The 23,882-nt window shown below is 37.0% G+C and overlaps 1 protein-coding gene across 2 annotated transcripts in view; it reads left to right on the forward strand.

Annotated features, from left to right (window-relative positions):
• Positions 1-23,882, forward strand: part of TPK1 (thiamin pyrophosphokinase 1) — a 319,383-nt gene that overhangs the window by 173,405 nt on the left and 122,096 nt on the right. For both annotated transcript variants that reach the window (XM_072762803.1, XM_026018334.2), the window contains one exon: positions 14,979-15,125. In XM_072762803.1, coding sequence (XP_072618904.1) covers positions 14,979-15,125 — 147 coding nt within the window. The remainder of the gene's footprint in view (positions 1-14,978; positions 15,126-23,882) is intronic.

Here is a 23,882-nt window from a genome sequence, read left to right on the forward strand (position 1 = left end):
CAGGCTACAGTTTTTGCTGTACTGTGCCTCTGCAGGAAAGATTCAGCTTTTTGTGTTTTTAGTGAATTGTTTGTAGAACCCTTCTCTGTTTCACCCTTTAGCTTTTCATTGGAGAAAATAGAATAATATAATTATTTTTCTAATGAAATTGGGGCTCATATCCATGTGGTCTTCCATGATCTCCCTTTTTAAATAACACCCCTCATCCCGCATCCTCTCCCATCCCTTGACTCAGCAGTCTTTATCACCTTGTCTGTTGGGTCTTCTCCATCACACCTGTCACCATCTACCATATATATTTAGGAAATTTATTTCTATTACATCTTCACACTGCAATGTAAATTTCATATGGGCAGGTAACTGTACATGTTTATTCTCTGCTACATTCCCAGGACAACACCTGGCACATAGTGGGCACTCCATATGTATTTACTGAATGAATAAATGAATGCGTACATAAATGGAAGAATTTTTTTTAGCAAGGCTTTTTTTTTTATCAAATGTTGGTAAATTTTATTAATCTACTTTAACAAGGTGTATCCTGCTCCAGCTATTGGCCCATAATAATTGAAATTTTTTTTGGCTTTGGCAGCATATGGAGCTATTATTCAATCATTTATACTTTTAGTATACTTTTTCTCTTCATCTTATGGATGGGGAGGACATATGTGTTGTGTGTCATTAAAAATGGTACGTGTAATGCCTTCTTTTCATTTTATTAATTGGTCTTTTGTAATTTTTGAAACCTACGTTTTCCCAGTTCTAAGTTACTTGCAAAACTTGAAAGCTAAAAAATGAAAATACGTAGAGATTGTCCCATAAGCCACTGCCATTGAGAACTTGACAAGAATAAATCTTGCCAACTTCCTTAAAGTAATACTGAAAGTAATACCATTCAATTCCAACATCTGCTGGATAGCTGAGGCCTTGTAAGACTTATAGGACAGCTTTCTCTACTTTCTTGCCTCTGCCTGTCTGCCTCAAAGCAATGTTGTAAACTTAAATCAATAATTTTTATGAATTTCTAGGAAGAAACACATGTATACTTATAGTAGACATATTCAGCTATACTTAAGTATGTCTACACAAAACACCTCTTGTTTTTTTAGTACATAACCAGCATTGTTCTCTTTGTCAAGTGCCAGAGTGACTACTTACATATTCAGGTTCTGGAACAGATGCTGTGCAAGTTAAGTATCAGACAAGGAAGGAAGCAAGGAGAAGGAAAGTATTCTGGGCATTGAGTGAACAAGCAGGCTGTTTCCTAGATCATTTTGGAGAAGCCTTCAAAAGAGAAATTCACATCTCTGTTTTTCCTTCTTCTTAGAGACCAGCAATCTTTTTTATAGTGCTGTGTAACAAGAGAAAATAGATACACCCAGTGCTTTGAAGTGACTCGGGAGCTGTTGCTACGGATATAAAAAGCTTACTGCCTCAGCCACTGTGGCAGCCTAATCCATCCCTGCCAGAGGAGAAGCGTGCTTTTATAGGCCCCGGGACAAGGGTTAAGTTTATCTGCTTACCAGGAATCTCAGTTGGATGACTCACTTGCCAGATAAAATTTCTTATTAATGCAGAGAATTGCAGATATGGTTGGTGTGACGCTCTTCTGCAGAAGACATGCTGACCTTACGTGAAAAGGACTATTTTATTTTGAATTACTGCATTGCGAAGGTGCAGAAACTGCAGACAGGAGGAGGAAACTCTGTCTTGGGGACTTCTGTAAGAATAATGCACATATAGTGGAATATCCTGAGAGTACACAATAGATTAAAAAATTTCTCCTTATTCTGCAGATCCCTTAGCAAGACATATGTGGCCATACCCCTAGCCATGAGTGTGATTGTCCACAGTAGTAATAACAACTGTATTTGTGGGGTGCCTCGGTGGCTCAGTTGGTTAAACATCTGCCTTCAACTCAGTTCATGATCCTGGTGTCCTGGGTCGAGCCCCATGTTGGGCTCCCTGCTCAGCAGGGAGTCTGCTTCTCTCTTTGCCCCTCCCCTGGCTTGTGTTCTCTCCCTCTCTCTCAAATAAATAAATAAAGTCTTTTTAAAAATTTTAAGAAAATAACTATTTGTAAGAAATGATTTGTGTATAGTTTAAGTCATGACTGAAGAACTAAAAGGTTGTTACTGCTTATCATGGGGATGTACATATCAGATCAATATATTTTCAGTGGTAGTTAATTAAGTAATCAGAAGAGAAATATATACATAGAAATACATTCTTCTTGGGGCACCTGGGTGGCTCAGTGGTTGAGCATCTGCCTTCGGCTCAGGTCATGTTCCCAGGGTCCCGGGATTGAGTCTTACATCAGGCTCCTTGCAGGGAACCTGCTTCTCCGTCTGCCTAGGTCTCTGCCTCTCTCTGTGTGTCTCTCATGAATAAATAAATCTTTAAAAAACAAAACAAAAAAAGGAATACATTCTTCTTTGTGTTAGATGATGAGCATAAGTATCTCAGAAAGTCCCATTTAAATCAGAGGAGAAGATGAAATTTGCATAGTATTCACTTTCCATTCTTCTATTAGTAGCCAGAAGTAGAAAATGCCATTCTGTTTCCATGACCGTCTGCTTTCCCAGAGCTGTTCTGCTTAGCATTCCACGGTCACCGTGTTGGTCCATGAGAGCAAGTGGCATACTAAAATCCAGATGCCTAGAGTAGATGGCCAGTGATTGCAGCTCCTTTTCTGAATCCACGATGTACCTTCCCCTCACCATGTATGTGAATTTATGTCATTTCCAATATGAACAACTGGATCGAGATATTTTGAAACATATTAGGAAAGGGGGAGTATCTGAATTCAAAGTACACTGATTGCATGCTAATTCTGTCTCCTCATCTATTTCTACTCAAGATTTTAGATGCTTATAAAATAGACCCTAAATATTCTGATTTTTAAAGCATTCCTATAAATAACTTCAGAAAGAGGAAGTTATTATTGAACAAACATTTTATCCCAAATTACACTCAGTTTACTATGATGCTCTTGGATGTGGAACACGTTTTGCAAAATAGTAAATAATAGCATTGCTTATAGCATTAAGGTGAACCGGAGGATGATGAGGTGATCAGCTATTTTGTGTGCATGTATTAGGTAAAGCACACTTACATTGCAAAAAAATAAGCTTTAAGTAATTAATGTCACTGCAGTAACAGTTTTAACATTCTCATTTGGCATTATAAAATGGTCGAATGCATATCTAGAAACCAGAGTGTTAATGACCAAGTGCAAAATTTGCAATCAAAATGTTCTCTATTCTCCCAGAAGGTGGAAAGGGGATAATTAACATAAACTATTTATATTGCTCCAGATTGCAAAACCTAAGGATTGCGCTACAGCAAGTCTGATAGCCACCTATTATAAACTGGTCAATAAAAAATGAAGAGTTTTATGCCACTAAACTTTGGGAAGATAATGCACTCAAAGTACTGCAAATAGCTAAATCCAATTCATCTAGACAAGGAAACCAAGAGTTTCATTTATCACTTTGGACAAGAATATGCAGCGAAGACTTTCTTTATGGTTGAAGCAAAGCAAGAAATACTGTTGTGTAAAAATGAATCCTGGTGATGCAAGAGAGGATAATTGGTATTAAGAAATGATCTGCCAGTGCAGAAATACTCATCGTCAGGGAACAAAACATTTCTTACCAAAGTCCATCTGTTTGCAGAAAGGTTTGGACAATTATCTGTCTCTTCTCACCTTGCTCAGTAGGTGGAAATGACTAAAGAAAGTAGGTACAGTTTCATGTCCCAGATTCCACAGAAGGGGAAGAATGACAGCTTAGTGCTCTTTCAGATATTCAACTTCCTTAGGGAAACACGTATGTTCGAGAATTCTTAGCCAGAGTGAAAAGTATCTGGTCTGTGTTGAACAGGAGGCTCCAGAATGCAGAATGGAATTTTTTTCATTCATCTACTGAGCAATCATTTAGCTTCTGTGGACAAAATTTGTATAATGCAAATTGTAATAGCCTTTCAAACTGCACTTCCAAATAGCTGATTGTTTCTGAATATGGTATAAATTATCTTTTGATTTTTTTTTTTATTTTACACCAAATACTAGCTGTGTTGAAGATGCTATGTGAGGCATTCTAGCTGTTCTAAAACACAAGTAATACAGTTTTCCATTTCTCAGGACCCCCATAATTCAAAAAGAATATCTTTGTGAATATCTTTTCTGTAGAAATATCTTCATATCCTGAGAATGTGAGGGGTTTGGAGACCATAATTACCTCCAGTAGATTTATAATATCCATGTACTTATTTATATAAACCGTGACTTTATGTAATTTTACTTACTCATAAATATATTCCTGAGTCTTCAAAGAGTTTAATTTTCAGCAGAGATAATAGAGTAAAATCATGTAAAAAAAATCCATTAGTGTGTTTATTTATTCTATCCAGCTCTTCTTGGCACTCACTTCCTGATACTGAGAAATGTGAACACATGTAAATTAGTTCTTGCCATCCCTTGGTGTTTTTACTTGGGAAGGAAAAAGACCATGTTTCCACATTTTTGTATATATCAGTGTTGTATTGTTTATACAGAAAAGATGTCTCATTCCCAGGGATCTCATTGATATGGCTTGAACTTATAGTCCAATTGATCAAGGGAATATTAGTACTCAGGACAAATCTGTGAGGGAAGACAGAACTACTACTAAAAAAAATTCAAAGCTTTGTCCAGGGTCAACCAAAAAAGCATTGCATTATTCTGGGAATGAATGCACTCGTCCTGTACTCTCTCATGACCAGGGTACCTGACATTAAAGTGCTTCAGGCATTCTTAATGGCAGTCAGAAAGTAAACCAAGAAAAATTCAAACAGCGTATGCAGGAAGAGCTCTGAGGATGAGAACTGTTCACAGCCATCGTCATTGTTAGATTGTTTGTGGTCAACATATGGAGAATCTTTATTTTCTAGACAAGGAATTTAAATTTTGATATACAGGTGATGGCAATCCACTAAAGAATTTTGAATGGAAAGCCACAAAGTCATTTTGAAAAACAGCATAATGGTTGTATGCAAGCTGAATCAAAGGACAAAAATTACAGTGACACAAATGAAAGAATCGATTGCAGGATGCTTTGAAGAATAACTCTTTAGTCATTTTCCCCATTAAGATTTTGAGAAAAGAATAGAGACCATAAAAATAAAGTCCATACTTGTTAATGATTTGGTCTTGTTTGCCAGAGAGTTACAGCATGAAAACTAACTGTTGAGCTAACCATTCAGCTGACAAAAGTCCTTTATGTGTACCCAGGTACCCTGCTAAGTATTCTAGGTTGAGAAATGCATCCTGAGTAAGACACAGTTCTGACTCTAAGAATGTGTGGTCTTTGGAGTAGATGCTTTCGTTAAGCAGATGATCCTGATATGTTCTCAGTGATGATGTAGCCGAAGTCTCTTGGGACCCATGAGAAGCCTCTTGGTAGTGAACCTTCTCCAGTGTCCACTCTCCTTGGGCACAAACCAGATTAGGAGCTGCCCTGAGTGAGGAGAGTGTTTAATTCTGAGTATTTAGGGTGAAAGGTAAAACTCATAGCTTTGGGATGTCAAAGGGTAGGCAATCCTGAAAATACATGCAAGCTAATGGAGACTGAACCTGTAGGGTGGAAACCACACATACAACCTTACTGGGACAGGTCAGTCTCTCCTGTGTCAAGGACCTCTGCCGCAAAGAGTTCCTTCTAGTCCACACAAGGAGGCTGGAGTCCCGTTTGCTGAGCTGTCCAGAGAGGCACAGGGACATAGTAAGTTCCCTGTGGTCAGTGAGAGTATGGGCTACCTGGGCTTTTATGCTAAAACCTCTAGTAGGGGATTGTGGTTTATAGCAGTCAGGAGTCATAGTACAGATCCTTATTAGTGCCTTCCTAGTTTTTCTTTTCAAATGCAGATAAGCTTGGATACACTGATCACTTTTCAGTAATGTAAATAGGTCCTTTCATCCTCTTTTTTTTTTTTTTTACCTTTCTCTAAAGTAACATGTTCAAAAACAGTTTTATATGAACACATTTATGACATTTCTTAATAACATATTTACAGTTTGACAAAGTTGGAAAAAAATACTGTTCAAACAAAATTCTTTTTTAGAAAGTAGAGGTAGGCATCCTTTAAAAATGCCTTCATTTAATCACACCCTTAACCCTGAATGTTCCTAGATTTCTTGTCTATGAATGGAAGACTCATTATCTTGCCATTGCAAGGGACATTATTTTCTTCTCACCCAAAGAGGCTTGCTTACCTTAAACTGTGACCCATTGAGCCTGGTTGAAATTTAAATGGAATCCCTATAGTCCTATTTTCAGAAACTGCCTTTCAGCTTGGTATATTCTGTGTTTGTGAGTATAGTATCTTCCGATACCATAAAAATACAGCCTTTCATTTCCTTGGTGTCTCATTGTACTTTGTATCAATCACTGGAATTACTTTATAGGCTTATTAAAACATTTTGACATTGCTGATTTTTTGGTCAATTTATTGTTTTTGGTCTGTCTTGATCCAGCTTCTTTCTTCGTGGCCTGTGTTGAGTTTTCAGTCTTTAAATAAGAGTATCAAACAGTTGGACCAAAGGATCTCATCATCCTGTTCAAGCCTTACCTTAGTACAGTACCTATCTGAAAGTTAAGTGAAGCTTAGGAATAACATCTCAATTTTTTGAGCCCCTACTCTTTATGTTTGTTAAGTTGGCTATGCTAATGTTAGTTTTAATTCTCACCAGTAGGGTAAACATATATCTTGGTTTACATAGCATAGTCTTGGTTTATGCTCGTATTCTTGGTGTAATTATGTATAATGTCCCCAGTTTACTTTCAGAAGTGTCTTAGTCTGTATGCTAAATTGTATGGTCACCCCTATTTATCAGGGAGAACCATAAAAAAATTGTCCATTTATGCAACTCTAGAATTCAATTTATGAAAAGTGAATGTAATTAAAACTTGCTGACAGCCACTGTCTCTGCTGTAGATTTCATGCATGCTGTATCTAAGTCTTTTCGAGGACAAACGCAGAAAAACATACCATTTGTTTACTGAAAGGTTTTTACTGCTCTAATAGAAAAATGAAATTGCTTCTCCTTTTAGTGTTATATATCCCTCAACCAGTCTTGTCATGATTTTATTAAGGCAAATTACACAAAGCTAAGGTTTTCATTTATTTTTCTAAACAAAATAGACACAGTTTTTATTTAACCTGTTACAGTGGAAACCAGAGAACCTTATGTGGACTGTTAGAAGTGAAAGGAATCTTGAAAAATACATTAATGAATCTGTTCTGTCCTTTATCTTTATAGATGAACCACCAAAGTCACAAGGAGGTTATGTAACTTTTATGTGGTTACATGGCTTTTGAAAGAATATACCATACTTTAGTCAGATCTCCAATATGTTAATACAGGGCTTCAGGGTTCCTTTTGCCACACACAATTGCATAAGGCAAAGGCTAACAGAAAGAGTCCATTAAACTACCCTGACTTGAGTGTAGGAAATAAATAGAAACCATTTAGAAGTTGATTTTTTTTTACATTTTATATATCACAGAATATGGCATATGTTGAGTACTTGAGTGTTATATATGTTATAGGCATGTGTTGAGTACTTGAGTGTATATGTGCACAGATACAATATTTAAAATACTTTCTCCATGAGGCTAATAAGATTGTAAGAACGCTTTTTTAAAATAACATATATTGAATCCTTGTTACATCACAACCAGTAGAAAACATGTTAGTCTTTGAGACTGTCTACTATTCTTTAGAAAATAGTAGGCATGTTTAAAAATAAATGATTTGCCCTAGGGCATGTATGGCCTCTCTACTAGTGCCTTCTGAAATTCATGGTTCATCCTCACTAAAAATCCCTTGAATTCACAGTGTCTTTATGTCTAACTCCAGTATAAACTGGGCTTTTCCTCAAGGACAGCAATTCTCTATTAGAAGTGAGAGAGAGAATTCTCTAATAGAGTATTGCTGTACAGCAGCGGTAGTAGTAATGCTGTTGTTTTGTTTTGTTTTTGCCACTACTTTTATTAGAATGGGCTCTGGAAGTTAGAGGTAGGTGTCTTCATTGCTTTTTGCTGTTTTTAGATTTGTGCTATCTAAAACTGTAGCCCACTAGTCAACTCGAATACTTGAAATGTAACAGATTCAAATTGAGATGTGTTATTAGTGTAAAATACATAGACGATTTTGGAGACTAAATGTGAAAAAATGTAAAATATCTCATTTTTACCAGTTTTATTGAGATATACCTAACATATGAACTTGTATAAATGTAGGGCACACAACATGATTTGATACACAGATGTATTGCAAAGTGATTACCATTATAGTTAGTGAATACCTCTATCATCTCATGTAATTACTTTTTGTTTTGTTTTGTTTTGTTTTGGTATGGTAAGAAAATTTAAGATTTATTGTCTGAACGACTTTAAAATATATAATACAATGTTAGTAACTCCAGTTACCATGCTGTACATTAGATCCCCAGAACTGACCAATCTAATAACTGGAAGTGTGTACCCTGTGGCCAACATCTTTCATTTCCCCACCACCAGCTTCTGGCAACCGTCATTCTACTGTTTCTATGAGTTTGGCTTTTTTTTTTTTTTTTTAAGATTCCACATATAAGAGAGGTCATAGAGTATTTGTCTTTCTCTGTCTGACTTAACTTTATTGAGCCTAATGCTTTCATGGTCCATCTATGAACATCCATGTTGTTCTTACTGGTAGGATTTCCTTCTTTCTGGTGGCTGAAAAAGAGTCCATTTTGCCTGTGTGTGTGTGTGTGTGTGTGTGTACATCCATTCATCTGTTGAAAGATACTTAGTTGTTTCTTTATCTTGGCTATTGTGAATAAAGCTGCAATGAACATGGGACTGCAGATCTCTCTTTAAGACCCGAACTTCCTTTCTTTTGGATATATAACCAGAGCTAATTTGCATTTCTCTGATGATTAGTGATAGGGCATCTTTTTATGTACCTGTTGGCGATTTGTGCATTGTCTTTTTTTTTTTAAAGATTTTTATTTATTTATTCATAGAGATACACACACACAGAGAAAGAGAGAGAGAGAGGCAGAGACATAGGCAGAGGGAGAAGCAGGCTCCATGCAGGGAGCCTGATGTGGGACTCGATCCCGGGTCTCCGGGATCACACTCTGGACTGAAGGCGGTGCTAAGCCACTGAGCCACCCGGGCTGCCCTGTGCATTGTCTTTAGAAAATGGCTAGTAAGCTCCTCTGCCTATTTTTTAATCTGATTGTGTTTTTGCTATTGAATTATCTGTGTTCCTTATACATTTTGGATATTAATTTCTTGTCAGATAATTTGCAAGTATTTTCTTCTATAAGTTGTATTTTCCTCTTGTTGATAGTTTATTCTGCTATGCAGAAGTAGTTTGATATAGTCCCACTTATTTATTTTTGCTTTTGTTGCTTGTGCTTTTAGTGTTGTATCTAAAACATGGTGGACAAGACTAAGGTCAAGGGTCTTTTTCCCTGTGTTTTCTTCTAGGGGTTTTATAGTTTCAAAGTCATATGTTTAAGTCTTCAGTTTATTTTGAGTTGATTTTTGTGAGCGTTATAAGATAGGGGGTCCACCTTTATTCTGCATGTGATTGTCCAGTTTTCCTAACACCTCAATATTTTTAATACAGATTACATCCTTAAAATGATATTTAGATATATTGCATTAAAATATATACTTTAAAATTAATCTTATCTCTTTTTAAAAACTTCTTAAAATGTAGCTGTGTAGCAAGTAGAGCATTTAAAACTCCCTCTGTGTATCCTCTTATATTTACATTGTACAGTGCTGTTATTTTCCATTCTTCTTTTGCCCTAAAAACTTTAGTTTCAACTTCATGGCCACCTCAGCACTCATTGCTATAGTCCTCATTGTGATAGTCCTGGCCATTTCCTCTCATGTCTTGATCAGGTTAACATATAGGTCACCAATACTTTTTTCAACAGTACTGTCATGATCCGTGGTAAGTTCTAAATATACTCGAATCAACCTTCCAATACACAGACTTCTTGTTTCCTTAAACTTATCCCGTCTAGTCATCTTACTTGCTTTTTTAACTAAATTACTCAGTTCTATGAATACACCTAGGCCTTGTTGATAGCAAATAAGCCCTCTATCACCTCCATTTTGTCCATTTGACTCACTTTTTTGTACCTCAAATCCAGCAAATCTTCAGCTTAACCAGTACTCTGATCCACTGACCATGCTCTTTTCATATCCTTCAATCCTTGTTCATTCTCTCATTTACTCAAGAACTGTTGGCTGGACACTTATTATGTACCATTTCATGGGTGATATAATGGTGGCTTTATACCCCCTGACAATTTCTGTGGCTTGAGCTGTCATTGTGATGAGGTTGTGGGCATTTAAGAAGTGGAGAAATTCTGGATACATACTGATTTTTGGGAAATAACATAGGTCATGTCATTCCTGTGCTCAAAACGGTTCCCCATTTAATGCCAGTAAAAGTCAGAGACTTTACAATGACTTAACAAGTCACTACAAATGTAATTCTTCTATTTTACTCTGATTACTTCTACTAATTTCTCATTTAATTTTAGCAGCTAGCCTCCTGATACTTTCTGAAATTGGCTGAGGCCATGTCACTGCTTCAGGGCCTTAATACAGTCTGTTGTCTGAAGAATCCTGCCCCAGGAATCCATACACGTGGCCACCTCCCTCGTCTCTTTGGGTCTTCGTGCTGTTCTATTACTTTAGCAATATAGCCTGCCCTAGCTCCTATTTAAAGTGAAGCACATTCCCAACCTGTCATTTTTGATCTTCCCTTTCCTGCTCTGTTATTCTCCTAATTTTAGCACTTACCAGCATTTCACATCCTAATAGACTTATTTGTATGTGTATTATCCCTCCATTTGAATGTCAACTCCATGAAGGCAGGGGTTTTTTATCTTCTTTATTGATATACCCTAAGTGTTTAGAATGGCACCTAAAACATGGTAAATGATCAATAAACTTTACCAGAAGTAACAAATAGGAAATAAGTTACTCTTTTCAAAAGCGACAGACTATTTGAACCCTTGCTAAGTAGGGAAGTACTACTTTATAGGAATTAGATGATGTTAACTCAGCCTAATAAAATAGCTGCTTGCCTCTCTGGTTATTTATTCAATTTTTCCTGAGTTTTTACATGCTTAGGGGAGCTCAGTAAATACTTGCTGTCTGCTCTGTTGCAAATACTGCATCTAACACCTGGGATACATGGGCCTCTTCTAGAAGGAGAGATACTCAAGTATATCAACAAGTTATAACAAAGTGCAACTGGGTGTATTGTAAAGAATAATTGTTATTGAAATTGTTTTGTCTGATGCAGACACAGACACAGACACTGAAATGAAAGGATTTGTTATACTTACAGGCGCTAAAAAGGAAGACATGGTGTGCCATGCTGGGGGTTATATGGGAGGAGTGCCTAGCAGGCAGGCTAAAACAGGTGGGGGGCTGGAAGATAGAGTGGGGTCCCAAGGGGGGATACTTTATTGGGGATCAGTGTAGGTAGACAAGCAAAAGCGTGAGAGGATTTCACTGGTGTATTTGTTTGGTTTTGTTTCTGTTTTTTAAAGATTTTATTTATTTATTCATGATAGACATAGAGGGAGAGAGAGAGAGAGGCAGAGACACAGGCAGAGGGAGAAGCATGCTCCATGCAGGGAGCCCGACGCGGGACTCGATCCCGAGACTCAATCCCGGGACTCCAGGATCACACCCTGGACCAAAGGCAGGCGCTGAACCGCTGAGCCACCCAGGGATCCCCTCACTGGTGTATTTGAATGTCACTAGGTCATAGGAGAGCAAGAAATGGAGGCTTGTGGCAGGGACAAGCCTATCGCCCTGCACACCTGTTCACCTGCGCCAGGTGCTCACAGCTTGTCTGAGGATGTTGAAGCCTCAGGAAATACAAAGTCTTTAAAATTTACAACATTTAAAAAAATTAAAAAAAAAAATTACAACACACTGGGTAATATTAGAAATAAATGCGCAAGGCTTTGGATCCACATAGAAGAGTCACCCTGGTAGTCTCCAAATTTCAGATTGAACACTGTCCCAGTGGCATTGTAGTCCTAAAGATATAACTCTAGCCTTGTAAAACCTATGTAAATGCGCAGGGGAGGTGTCTGTCTCTCTTCTGTCTCTGTGAATATTGGATGTCCTACTAGGCACCAGAGCCAGAGGCTGCTGAAACCTCCCAGGGCGACCCCACCGCCACCCCCCCCTTGCCTGCAGCCCCCATTGATCCTCTAATGTTTTTAATCAGTCTTGCTAAATACTTCCTGTAGGGAGAATGAGTAGTGATGAGAAGTAATCTTGCCGCTTCTTTATTCTGAAAAATTCAATCACTGATCTACAGACACTGCTTATTCATCATGATACCTTAGTGCAGAAGAGGGGGATTAAATTTCAGCCTTAAAGGTTACAGGATCCCTCAAGGCTTAGAGTATAGTAATGAAAAATTGAAAATCTGAAAAAAGGATTCCAGAATCTGCATAGTGAATAAACTCTCACCAGGCCTTGCTTCTGATGTGAATTTAGGATTATGTGCATAAGAGTACGCCACGTGCTTTTTACTAGAGCCTTAACACTTTTGCTATGTTTCACATAAAACTTCTTTGAATATCTTTTTCTTCAGTTTAGAGCAAATTCTCTTCAGTTTTACTGAGGTTGTATATAATTTCTGGGCTTATTCCCCACTGGTTTTTACTGATAAGTCCTCCTAGTTAAGATGAGGAGTCATTTCCTTGACTTGATACTCCAAACAGAAGCAGTCTCCTCTGCAGGTCTAAGCCTCCTTGCCTGCGAGTTACCCACTTCCTCTGAAGATTAACAGATGTCCCATTCTTTGCCTGTGTACTCAGAGTAATATGTGCTTCCCAGAATGGATGCTCTTCCTGGACCCCAAATCTAGTTCTTTGAGTTCTTGGAAGATCTCCAAAACTAGTAGTAGGCCCTCTACCTGTACTGTGCCTGTCCTGATACCCTACCTTTTACATGAAGCGTCTTACCCAAGTTCCCATTCTTCCTACACTCTGATAAAGTCAGAAATAGAAAACTCATTTCAAATATCTGGTTCTTCTATGTAATTTACCTTTTGTGTTTTTATGGGACCTATTTTGATGTACATATTCCCACAACATGCAATTAATGTTTCTTCCTTAGGCGATGTGTCATTTTTTGCAGTGTCTTGCTTACTCATTCATCAAACACCTCACTGTCTTCAGTGTTAGGGCTATTCAGAGTACCAGGGCTGTAACAAGGGGACCAAAGAAACACAGCCTTTGGCTTCATGGACTTCATACCACTTATTCTTCCTCTAAGAACTCGTACACATCATATAGATGCTTGGTTAACATGTTATTCTTTTAAATGATGATGTCCTTGTGGACTAAATGTTATTTAAGCTTTTTTTCATGAACTATTTTAAAAACCTAAAAACCTATTAATTACTCCCTATTTTTAAATAATTTCTATTGTATTCCAGATAGAATGATTATTATTGCAGTCTGTTTTGTTGTTTGTAAGCTTTTCTTATAATATTTTAGTTAAGCTCTTCAATCCTTCCTCTTCCATGGTGAATATACCAGCTTTGACTGTGTTGCTACATTATGAGATTAGGATAACCAGAAGAAGGTGCATAGGGTCAAGGGCGGAGGCAGTGCCTCTTCTGTTCTCAAGCCCGTTGTGGGCTACTTTATGCAGGAGAAGGTTATTCCCTTTCACTTCCCTGTAGCCTGTCTTTACTCTCTATCTTATATAGAAGGAAAGTAGGATAAATATCTTCGAAATATATTTTCAACAACAGAATATTTAAAAAATTAGTTACAGGAAATGCTCTCTTGAAACTGTTAACTTGAAAAATAACATCAAACCATAGATAATAACAAAAATGTTAATAATAATATAATTATAATACCAAAAATAAAGGTAATAAAATAGCTAATATTTTTTATTCAAATTCAATAGAGTTAACATATGTTACTAGTTTCAGAGGCAGAATTTGATGATTTGTCTGTTGCAGATAACACCCAGTGCTCATTACATCAAGTGCCCCCTTTAATGCCCATCACCCATTACCCCCACCTCCCCTCTAATGACCTCGTCTGTTTCCTAGAGTTAAGAGTTTCTTATAATTTACCTCTCTGTTTTCGTTTTATTTCATTTTCCCCTCCCATCCCTTCTGTTCATCTGTTTCTTAAATTCTACATAGGAGTGAAATCATATGGTATTTGTCTTCTCTGACTGACTTACTTTGCTAACATAATACCATCTAGTTCCATCCACCATGTTATAAATGGTAAGAGAATAAAAGCTAATATTTTTAAATAATCACTGTTTCCTAAACATGTTGTCAGTGCTTTACACTTAACTCTTTTAATTACCTCATTTAAACTCCACAACAACCTTATCAATTATCAATTGGCAAACACTATCCTATTTTTACGTGTGAACATAAAAATGAAGTCCTGAGAGTTAGGCAACATTCAGTAAAAAAGACAGTACGGGTCCCCAGAATACTTAAATTCTAGTGAGGCAACAAATCTGTATGTTAGAAAAGAATAGCCCACAGGTATGTTATGGGGATGGATGGGAAAAGCACCGACTGTGAAATCAGGGAAGATTCGACGTGGAAGGAACACAGAAGCAGAGTTGTAAAGGTAAAGTTGGCTAGTTTTCTCGATCAACAGGCAGATGGGAAAAAGATAAAATTGGTACTTGAAAGAGTTGGTTTTGAAATGTGACTGCTACTCACCAATTTTGTGACTTTAAACAAATGACTTAATTCCTTTGTCTGAACAAAAATGATAACTACCTTTTCTTTATGGCTTATCAAATAAAATATAGTATTGAAAGCTCATTTTCTTTGTTAGATGCTACTTAATTATTGAAAATTCTTAAAATATATGTGACTTTCAGTTTTTCTTTGCCTTGCTTAGGTAGACGTAATTGTGACCTTGGGAGGTCTTGCCGGGCGTTTTGACCAGATTATGGCATCTGTGAGCACTCTGTTCCAAGCTACATGCATCACTCCTGTGCCAATTGTAATAATCCAAGAGGAATCGCTCATCTACCTTCTTCAGCCAGTAAGTGAAGAATAAATATAACGTCAGCACTTTGCTTTCACAGAACTTCTAATATTTGAGTAGACTTGAAAACATGAGCCTACTGTGTGTCTTGGAAGTTGATGCATGAGTGAATTGACCATGTTTGTCTACTTGTGTTTACCCTGATCTACTACTACCTTAGAGCATGGAGCAGCAAAAATGTAGAGGAGAAGCCTCAAAGTTTTCATTTTATTATACCCAGGGAAGGAAAAAAAAAAAAAAAAAAACAGACTTGTAACTTTTAATTAAATTGACTAAGAATTAAATTTAACACCTTTGCATTTTGAGCAGCTGAATGTGAATGCCACTTGAGAAAAATCTCAACAGAGGAAACACAAAGCTTGGCAAATATTTCAGATGGAATTCTCATATATTTTCAGTGTTGTCGTTATAATTGGAAACTGGATTTGATTTTGTTAAGCACTAAAAAGAAAATCTTTAGCTTTTATTCTTCATAAGTTGCCTGCTTATTAATTTCACTGCCTCAGAATAAATTTCTAATGATCATGTCATTCACTTTCCATGATGAATATCGAGGAAATTTTCTATCAACATAGTGCTTAGAACAGAATTCTTATTAAAGAAGTTTTATAAGGTTGATCAGAGGGTTCATCTAGAAAAATAATCACTTGGTAACATTATTAAAAGATAGTGGGCAGTTGTTTTTCTTTTTTGCCTCTCATTGTAATGTACTCCTTACAGCGTTGCTTCATCCCATCTGCTCTCCACCATCTGTAACATGTCATTACCTAAAAATTCTTGTTTGGTAATATAGTGGGTATGATGCATGCTCCCTGTTGTTCAGCCAGCTTTGCATTTTTTCCCCTGACTTTTTGCATTGCCTAGCTTTGTTGTTTTCTGGAACACTTCCTATGAGATGTGAAAAGGGACCTGCAGGATTCAGTTTTCAAACTCCATACTGTCCATTTATTTAGTCAACAAACGGTTATGGAGTGCCTGCTATTTATTGCACTGCTAGGCAGTTGAGGACTTAAAAAAGATAATAACATGACCTTTGCTCTCTAGCACATGTCCAGTGTTTATAAAAACAAACACAAAGCACTGTTAAAAGATTGGTACATAAATGAGATGAAAGATTATATAATTTGGTCCTAAGTGTAGTAAGGAAAGTCCACCCAGAGGCACTCATATTTTATTCATTCAGTTAATTCAGCAAATATTTATTTGATACCCACTATATGCCAGGCACTTACTTATCCAGGGATATGGTGGCCAACTAAAGAGACAAATTTCTGGATTTTGTGGAACATTTGTTTTTTGAGGCTACATTGGAGCAGGATCTTTGAGGATGAGTAGATGTTTGCTGTGGGAGATGATGAGGAAGTCATGAGGCAGGAGGAGCCACTAAAGAAAGATGGAGGCACAGGGCATGTTGTAGGATCTGCAATACAGAAAATGCTAGAAGATTAGACTAGAAAACTACATAGGTCATGAAGAGCCTTAAATTTGCACAGTGTAGTGTGGACGTTTTTGCTGTAGGTTATAAGAAGTCGTTAAAATGTTTCATTTAACAGTATGATGTGAGCAGATATGCTTCTGTGATTTCTAATCATATGTTTGTTAAATACCTATAATTTCCTAACAATTTCTGAAGGGTGAAACTTTCTACCATTGTAAATCATTGAGCTTTATTATGTTGTATCGAATTGATGGGATGATTGCCAAAGTCGTGGCCCTTAACTTGGCTGGATGTAGATATTCTAGTTAATAGATCACTAGTTAGTTTCAGCTGCAGGATAATAAGTTTTTTAAAACTTTTTACTTTTTAAAGTAAAACTGGAGATTAACTGATAAGAAAAAGCCACATCTGAAAAATGACTTTTGCCCTTAAGAGTTGTGTGGTGTCCTGCACCATCGCTGTAATGTGTGTAATTGTGGACTTCCTAATTCAGCTTGGGATTCACTGGATTTCCTCATCTACAGATTGCCGCCTGTCATCCTTTTGGAAAACTCAGCCATTAGTTTCTCAAATATTGTCTTGGAGCTTTTCTTCTCACTTCCTTGGCAACTCCAGTTAACTGTAAATAAGATCTTCTAATTGTATCATGTGTATCTCAAAACTTCTCTTTCACATTTTCTGTGCTTTACCCTGTCGGCTGCGTTCTGAAGCTCAGCACCTGTGTTCCTTACCTCTCTTCTGCTTCAGCCATGTCTGTTTTGCTGCTAAAACCACCCAGAGTTTTAAGCTCCCACCATGATTCTTCTTTATATATGCTTGTCCTCTACTTACTTTTCAAGATGGTTTCTTAAAACATAGTCATCATACTTACTTTATGGTCAAGAATAATTCTCATACCTGAAGTCTTTATAAGTACACTGACTTTTGTATTCATTTTTGCTTTTATATTTTTGTGACTTCGATTTCTTCTGTGTGTTGTGATTTTTGGCCATGACCTTATATTATATCTCTGGGAACTTTCCCTGTGGGAATTATTTGAAGTGCAAATTAAAAGTGAGTCCAAGGAGAATTTAGAGCAGACTCCTAGGCCAGTTATTTTATAGGCATTAACAACTTGGGACATCTTGGGGAAGACTTTTTGACCATCTAGGTGTCGTGAATTCTAAAGGCAGTTCTGCTAGGAGTTGGATTTCTGGTTACAGGTGTTCAGGGGGGCTTGCTCCCCCTTGTCATCTACAGAGTGCCAGGGCTTGGCCGTGGTCATGTGGGAGTGTTATTTATATTTATCTTACACTGAGTCTCCTTTTACACTCCCACCATGGGCAGACTTTGGGCCTTGTCTCCTTATGACCTTCCATACTTGGATGCCTTGGAAACCAAAGCTCATCTGCTTTGGTAAACACCAAGTATTTCAAAGATGAAAGTTAGATTTGGTTTTCTTTTCAGTCTAACCTTAGTATCTGGCTTCTGAGTATCCTTAAAAAACAAAAACATGTGTTTGATGCATTTTAAAAGATTTCTTTTAATGTTTTTCTAGTACTTTTTATTTTAAGTTGATCAGGGTACTCATTTGTGATAGTGCCTCTGTAACTCTGGTGTTACCTGGCTATGTTATAGAAATAATAAACCCCCAATCTCAGAGGCTTCACCGAAATTAAGTTTTAGAAGTTTTTTCTCATCAGTAGAATATCTGGTCTGGTTTGGGTGGCATCCTCCATTTTATATCTAAGCCAACTGGAAAAAAATATGGCATTGGGGAAAGAAATAGCTAGAAAGTGGCACTGCATGTTTTTAAAACCCAGACTGGCCATGTCCTATGTCACATTTGGTGGGAACACAGTGACACTCTCCCCACCCAACCCTGCTAGGCAGTCTAAGAAAAGAAGGACATGGCCCAGGGAGAGGAATCACTGTGTGAGCACAGAACTTTGTCTCTCTCAAATTTCCAGAAACTGAAGTTTGGAAAGAAAGTCAAGAGTTATGACCATATATAGTTTCTAGAGCATACTTTTTTTTCTCATTTATAAAATATGTGTTAAACTTTAATTAGTTGTTAAAAGAGAATCCACAGTTCTCCAAACATAGTTACCATATAAGGTATAGCAGCATAGCTTACCTGCTCCTTCGAGCCTCATAACGATACTGTGAGGAAAGCAGGACGTTCATTTAATGAAGTGTTTTGGCTCAATACTTTGCACTGTACTGCATTTCCTTCTTCTTGGGGTCAGCGGATTAACATGCAAATAGCAAACTCTTAAGACAAGTTATAGTTTGGGCTGGCAGGTGTCCATAAACAGTGTTCTACTGAGTGGTCGGTTGATGTATGTTTCGGATTGTGTGTATGTGTAATTACTCTCTACAACATTATTTTCTTTTTTTAAATTTTATTTATTTATTCATGAGAGACAGAGAGAGAGAGAGAGAATGAGAGAGAGAGGCAGAGGGAGAAGCAGGCTCCATGCAGAGAGCCCGAAGCGGGACTTGATCCCAGGTCTCCAGGATCAGGCCCTGAATTGAAGGCAGCGCTAAACCGCTGAACCACCCAGGCTGCCCTACAACATTATTTTCAAAGATGAATTTGGAGTATACTTTGAGGGTATACCCCACCTTGTTGTTCCCCTAAATTAAACAAAAATCACTCTGAATTTCCTCAAGTATAAAAAAAATCTACATAAAACAAGAACTTTTATTTTTTAAGAAGATTGAATGAGATTATCTTTGAGCTTTGCTAAAATACTTCAAAAGTGGTAAAATTCAATGTAACTGTTAATTATTATGAGTATTATTTTTGAGAACAGCATTTTCTAGAATTGGTTCTATAATTATAGATTGTCTGAACACAAGGATAATAGCAGGAAGATGAGACATGTTATAGGAGCTGTTGTTTTGACGGGTAAAATGTTTTGATGCTGTGCTTTGCTAAGAGAACTCATCTGTGTCTAGTAAGTGGCTATGCTGACTCTAGATCATAGGATTAAACTGTGATTTTTCTGATTTTTATAAAAAAGGTACCCAAATTCCCAAATTATCTTAGCATTTCTGGGATAGTCTACATGTGAGACTCTCTTGAGACTATCACATAAAGAAGTATCCTTATTTATTAGAGTCATTTTGGTCAGTAGGGGCTGACCTGCATGTCCAGGAGCCATGTCCTTAAAGATACAGAGATTGTTCCAAACTGAAGTCTTTCATCTACATTCTTTTTTCAGTCCCCTTCCTGTGACTTATTTTGGTTATTACATATAGAATTTTAAAATAAGGAGATAATAGTATAGCTCCAAATCCATGTAAATATGGAAAAATGTTTGGAATATATAATGTCTTTTATATTGTGTTTTGGCATATTTCACTTACTGTGGGTCAGAATGTCATTATGAGTGAAAGCCTCAGTAGGTAGCACTTACTTTGAAGGAATGTTCAATCTGCCATTTTTAAATAGAAGATTAAATATAGAATGCATAATAGCTCCTCCCTTAAAAGTAAGCATTTCTCTTTTACTTCCAAAAATGTCTTCTTAATAAGACTTTATGACCTTTTATGAGCAGGAGATTTTATGAAACCAGTGAGAGACATTTCCTATATGAAACACCACTGATATCAATTACTAGTTAGGCTGTATTCCTTCTGAAGACAGTTCGGCGCTCCCAGCCATGTTTATCATGCCTGCCATGCAGAGTGTGGGAGGTTCCAGGTTTCTCATACATACTTTCTCATTTTCTGGTCCTGTGATTCTCAGGAGTACAGAAACATTAGCTTCTGTACACTGAGCATAAATTATCTTTTATCTGCAAGTTTTATGGCAGTTGGTAATACAAGTTAATAGGATTTATGACCAAGAAATGAGATGTCCAAGAGTTAATAAGGCGTGCCTTTTACATTATCCTAAACCTTGTTCAGTGATTCCTAGTCAGGATTCCAGTGTCTGATGCAGGGGAATGGTGTTACAGAGCAGACTTTCATCACTTTTTATCTCACCTGAGCAAACTTCTAAATGTGTTGTAAATATTTCTTCCCCATGACTACTGCTTGTTTTCTCTCTCCCTAGAACAATTACTTGCTGCTTAAATTTCTCACATTTTATAAATTAGACTTTTGCAGTGCTGGTAATGAATATCATAGGAACATGTTAAGACTCTGATAGAAACTAGATAACCATGATGTAAATTTGGTATGCATGGTGGTTTCTGCTGAGAACTGAGGGTGTTGGCGTGTCTGCTCACATTTACGTGTGTCCAGAACTGTCTTATCAGTGATAGCACCAGGGAAAGGATTCTAGAATATAAACTATATAGTAGGGGCTCAGTCTAGTGTCCAACTCTTAATCTCAGCTCAGGTCTTGATCTCAAGGTCATGAGTTCAAGGGTCATTTTGGGCTCCATGCTGGGTGTGGAACCTATTTAAAAAACAAAACAAAACTATACAGTAGCATAGAACCTTTAAATATTAGTGCAAATGGTATAAAATCTTAAAAACCATTTTATGGATGAGCAGTTCCAGGGACTTGAAGATAAAGTGATTTGCCCAAGGTCAGACACAGTGTTTCTTGGAAAGAAAATTGATACTATCAGGCCTTGCCCAGCTTCCTAGGGAAAATGTTTCTCTGCCCATTCTCTCCTTCTCCTCTCTCCTCATCTGTGCACTTTCACTTCTTCCACTATATGACATTTTAAAATTATAAACCAAGATCTATCCTATTTAGAGCAGTGTAACTCTTATTGTGTTATTATGAAAACATGACATTTTAATGAGCAATAAGACAACAAAATTCTAGAGCTATATAATTCTCATTTTTCTAAGTGCCCTAATGTCCTCTTTAGATTGCCATAGAAATATTTCCTTTATGGTTTTATCCATGTTTAATTAAACTAATTTTATGTAACTAAGAAGTTAAATCAGACATTCATTTTATTTTATTTTATAGGTATTTATTTTATTTTATAGGTATTTTTTTTTATTTTTTTATTTTTTTATTTTTTTATATTTTTATTTATTTTTTTATTTTTTATTTTTATAGGTATTTATTTTATAGGTATTGTGTTCTGTTTTGTTGATTTACAGCATAGAATATTTCAACAACAAACATTCTTCAAACACCTGTTATATAATAGACACTGTGGTAGGCAATGAGAATGTGGAAATAAAACACATGGCTTCTGTTCTACTGCTTATAGCTCGGTGGAGAAGCCAGAAGAATAAATCACAAAATTCAGAAATCTAAGAAGGACTCCTGGGTGACTCAGTTGGTTAAGCTTCAGACTCTTGATCTCAGCTCAAGTCTTAATCTCAGGGTCATGAGTTACCTTAAAAAACAAAAACAAAAAACACTGAGTCCGGTGAGGATGGCGTGGAAAAAGCATCTAATTCAGATTGGGGATGGGGTTGCTGGTGATTGTGTAGATAGTTTCTCAGGGGAGATAATGTCTGATAGAAAGTTAGGCAAAAGGAGATGAATAAATGTAATGTGGAAGGAGTATCGTGCACAAGGCAACCTGAGAGAAGGTGGCACGGGGGAGCTCTAAATTGCTAGATCCTGGGGAGCTATAGGAGATGGCAGCTAGAGGGAAGAAAGATCTAGAGCATGGAGGACTTGTTTGCATTCTCAGATAGATGGTCTTTATATTGATGGTATTAATACGCTCAGGTATTAAGCGTTTTTATCAGGGGAATGACATTAGATTATGATTTTGAGAGTTTAGTTTGGTAGCAATATGGAGAATAAATTGGTCAGGGAAGAGATGGAGGCCTTTCAACTCTTAGAAATCCAAAAAGGAAATGATGAATAAGTCAACTTCACCTTGCTGATGAGTTCCTTGAGATGTATGCTCAGAAGTCTTCTTTGGAGGACCACAGAGGGAAGGAGTTGATGTAATGAGTAGCAATCTAGATTAAGCAGTTGGTCTTTCTTCAGAATAGAGAATATGAGAAGAACAGATGAAGACAGGAGGTTGGCCAGCTGACTCTGGGACATAAAAAGATGGATCTGTTTTGAAACTAGATGTGCTTAAATACAGATATATAAAGAATTTCTCCTTTTAGGCAATTCTTCTGTGTGTGTGTGTGTGTGTGTGTGTGATTCCATTGAACTTATACACACGCTACACACATACATATAGCTTGACCTGGTAATATACCTTGAGAATCATCAACACATACATGCTAATTAAAAACTTGGGAGCTGACTCTTATACCCTGGAAGAAGATGTGGAGTGAAAAGATCAATGGTAGAACCCTAGAGAATAGAATACCTTATAGGAAAAGAAATAGGAGAATTATAAGTGTGGTATCACTGAGACCAAAGTGGTTTGAAGAGGCAGGGAACGATCAGCTAATGTGTTGAGAGTATAAAAGATATACCAAGTTTGGCAGCTCAGAAGAAATTTGATCAGGTACAGTTTTAATGGCAAAATATGGGTAGAAACCAGATAATTATGAGTTGATTATAAAATGAGAAAGATGATAGAAATCTATTGCTCACCCCTTCTCACTGTTCACTCATAGAAGTTAAATTTGGGGGATTCACCTGGGAACCAATGATGGCTTATAAAATTATTTCGGTGAGGCCATTTTCCAAGCTAAACAAAACCAGAACATGCATGTTAAGGATTATACCTTTCTTTCCCAGGATGAGCAGAAGTGTAGCTGTCATGCTATGCCTTTGTAAGATGGCTTGCAGATTGATGAGCACTGATTGTATTTCTATATGGTGGTGGAGTACTTTTCAACCTATTTCAAGTCCATCTTCTCTTCCTGACCTGCCCTTAGCCCCACAGTCCTGGTGGGCCCTTCCCCTCTTTTGAATGGGCACCTTGGTCTGGGCCGAAGTGGGAATCAATGAGTTTGATCTATATGTTGGCAAATTGAACACCAATAAGAAATAAATTAAAAAAAATGATACCTTCTTTTTAAGAAAGCATTTCATGCGTTTACTCCTGGAGAAACACTTCCTCTGTCACAGCAATTGTCACAAAACATGACTCAATTCATGGTTTCTGTACTTTTGGTCCAATTTTTAATAAATATTTTTCTTTGGTTTTGTTTATTAAAAAAATAAATAAATGAATCTCCTTTTTTCTGGTCTGTCATCTTCTCAGTGTTACACAACCTAAGAAAATTGTTCCATTGGTTTTCCAAACTGACCACAACTACTGCTTTCCTGTGCAAAAAAATAACTTTTAAGTTCCTGTCTTAGAGCCCTACTCAAATTTTCTGACTTCTACACACAATTTCTAAGTATGCCTTTCTGAACTTCCCTCATCTGGATCATTTTCATCACTTTTTAAAATCTTTTTTCTCCTATGGACCTCAAAGAGTCTATC

Source organism: Vulpes vulpes, chromosome 7 (assembly GCF_048418805.1).
Source record: "Vulpes vulpes isolate BD-2025 chromosome 7, VulVul3, whole genome shotgun sequence".
Lineage (NCBI taxonomy): Eukaryota > Metazoa > Chordata > Mammalia > Carnivora > Canidae > Vulpes > Vulpes vulpes.